Below are 3,082 nucleotides of genomic sequence, written 5' to 3' on the forward strand. Positions count from 1 at the left end.
TTTTGTTAATGCCAAATTCAATTTATTTTGTTCAAAACTAAATTATAAATCCTTTGATTTATGTATATTTACCATAAAAAATTAATTCTTTAATAATCACACTATATTGTTACAATTGTGGAATAAGATAAAATTAGAAATTGCAGTTTTCTAAATTCAGAAGAAATGTCTCACTTTCACAACAATCAGGTGCTATAATTTCCTACTACATATCGTTAGTTAGTTACATATTAAAAAACATTTCTATATGCACAGACTTTTATAATTTGGATACATTATTCAAATTATGATCTGTTATTCTTGAATTCAAACAAAAGAAAAAAGAAAAAAGAGAACTACCATCCACCTCATTACACTAACAAAATTTCACAATATTTTAAAAATGAAAATTAATAGATTTTAGAATTTAGTTGTTGAATATTACAGATTAGTTAAAATCAAACGTTCAATGATCATATTCAAAATATCAACCCTGTATTAGAACCAATCAAAGATTAGTCCTCTTACGAATTTTCACCAATAAGAACGATAGAGGAAGACTGAATTCTAATTTGACAAACAATGCATAATAAACACACGAGTACAATCACCAAGATCTTCTACAACCTTGAATACCACTAACAGCACTAGACCTTGATAATAGCAAAGTGACGCCCATAAATCATCACACACTGCACCAACTGGACAGGATTAAGCTACAATTAGTTGAAAAGAAACAATGGTGAGTACAAGCACAAAATTGCAAATCTAGAATCACCATGGGCTAAGCATGAAGAGCCAATCTCTATCTTATCAACATCAGATTCGTAGTTAGACAAAAATTGATGCAATTAAAAGAACCATGAAGTCATGACTAATCATGGTGTGATTATGTGAAGTATCTTCTATTGGAGAGTCTCTCGATTGTATCATGCCACAATTTATGCTACTCAAAATTACTATCCTCGGCATAAGCTGATCCATACAACACTTAGAGCTAGACTCTACGTCAAAGTTTTGCTATGCAGAAACTGAGAATGAAAAGCATGAAGAAAAGTGAAAAACTGTACTGAAGTCAAACGGACACTGATTTCACGACGATGTAGGCATTCACTCTTTCGGAGCTCTGCGAAGAACATCTTGAGGCATATCAGTGTTCGGGCCCTCCAATCCTGGTTGTGATTCGGGTTTCGTCGCATGTGGAGTAAATGTGTTCTTCACAGCATCCGTTACGGAAGCTGCGGTCTGGCCAATGGTTTCTGAAATAGGTCGAGACTGAGGAGACACATCTGACTGGTGTGTTGTGGTTGGACCCGCAGTGCCTTCGTTCCTTGTTGCTACAAAAGCACCCTTCACAGACTGAACACTCTGTGAGATCGTGTTGCCGAGTGACTGCAGCAATGTGGGCTGTTGGGATTCGGCACTGCCTTGGCCATCCATCTGATCTGCTGCTTGCTTCCCTTTTGCTTCGATCGTGTGGACAGCCTTGCCCACTTGATCAACTGCAGTGTTGTAACTGTTCGCAGCATGTTGAGCAGTATTGTCCACGTCTTTCTTTAAAGCTTCATCAGATGCTCTGCAAGATTGGCAGGGAGGATCTTAAGAATTAGAATCAAAGACCAAGCTCTGAGCTTAGCTTATAATTGTACCTCTTTTATTTGCTAAGCTACACATTCAAGTCTTTCTCTAAACTCATCTTTGGAACGTTGTTTGTTGCAGGTTCTAAATCAGGGTGCGTGAAAGTAGTTTTTTATTAAGGCATGAATATGCTGTATCAAGACAAACTGAGAAGAACTAAATGGATTGGTAAATACTTTAGGAAGGGACCAAAAACCAGTCTAAACGATGAATCGTGTTATGATTCTGTATTTATTTATGCCAAAAATAACTCATAAAAACCATCTAACATTGCAACCATGGCTAGAGATACATTAAAGAATATAATGATGCTTTGGAATGAAGAGAAAAATGACTTACTTATTGGAAGGATCATTCTTTGCTTGGCTGAAATTGAGGTTCGCTTGGTCAACAAACTCACTAACCTTGTTGGCTGCAGCATCTTTGATTTGACCCAACTGTTCGGAGACTGGCATTTCACGCTTCAACAAAGTGTCCACATTCCGTCACAACATATCAAGTGCTACAACTTCGCCATAACTACAATATTTCTGTCTGACGCACAAAAATAGCCAACTAAACAAACAAACTGGGGAAAAAATAGAGCAGTTTTTACTAACCCGAAGGAAAAGATATTAAAAAAAAAAAAAAAAAAAGAAAAAAGAAAAAGAAGAGAAACCGAAAAGAAAAAGGGACAAAAAGCAATAAACTGATCGCATCGACCCTCACCTGATAATTCTCTGGGGCATTCTTTGGCCCAGTCTCTCCCATATCCGCCATGATCACTTCTGCAGCTTCGTTTCACACACTCTGCACCTCGTAATCGCCACCACCATGCGAAAAAAAAAAAAAAAAAAAAAAGAAAAAAAGAAAAAAAAAAAGAGCACAAAACCCTACCAAGAAAGCCTTTCCTGAGCCTCCAGTTCAATAATCCAGATGTGACAAACAATCGCACCGAAGAAACTAAAAGAAACGCAAATCAGTCTACCAGCTTCAGCAATGCACGAGCTCGCGTGAGACCGCGACAAGATGGGTACAAATCGAAAATTGGCAGAGGGTAGTCTACGAAAACAGAATAGATCGTGCGATCGATCGAGACAATTTGGTGGGTGGTGGCGATGCTTTGCAATTCACCCCGCAGGCAGCAATAGCGCTTCATTGGCGACGTGCCTCTGGGCAGCTCGGGCTCGCTGCGACACGTGGAGGCCTTTCTGCGCTGCCACGTGGGCCTTGTGCCAGGTGTATGATCCACGTGGACGTGACCACGTCAGCTTCCTACAGTGTATATCATCACGCCCACCATGGCTTCTGGAAACATCTGTCCTATTGCTGTTCAGAGCAATTGTTGTGGGGGGGGTTTTTTTTTTTTTTCTAAAATATTTAAAATATATATATATATATATACATTTTTTAAAAAATTTCTCCAGAAAGACTAGTTCAAAACTTTCTTGTTGATGTGATTCTTAATAATGCAACATCTTTGAAC

General features: G+C 38.3%; 1 protein-coding gene across 1 annotated transcript; it reads right to left on the reverse strand.

The window, feature by feature from the left end:
- Nucleotides 1–810: 810 nt before the first annotated feature.
- Nucleotides 811–2,710, reverse strand: LOC112282169 (uncharacterized). Its single transcript, XM_073533874.2, has 3 exons — nucleotides 2,326–2,710; nucleotides 1,957–2,078; nucleotides 811–1,555 (listed from the first exon to the last, which is right to left on the reverse strand). Exons 1-3 carry the CDS (start codon nucleotides 2,374–2,376, stop codon nucleotides 1,090–1,092), a joined length of 639 nt encoding a protein of 212 aa, XP_073389975.1. The 5' UTR covers nucleotides 2,377–2,710; the 3' UTR covers nucleotides 811–1,089.
- Nucleotides 2,711–3,082: the final 372 nt, after the last annotated feature.

Source organism: Physcomitrium patens, chromosome 5 (assembly GCF_059467195.1).
Source record: "Physcomitrium patens ecotype Gransden chromosome 5, ASM5946719v1, whole genome shotgun sequence".
In the NCBI taxonomy this organism is placed as follows: Eukaryota; Viridiplantae; Streptophyta; class Bryopsida; order Funariales; family Funariaceae; genus Physcomitrium; species Physcomitrium patens.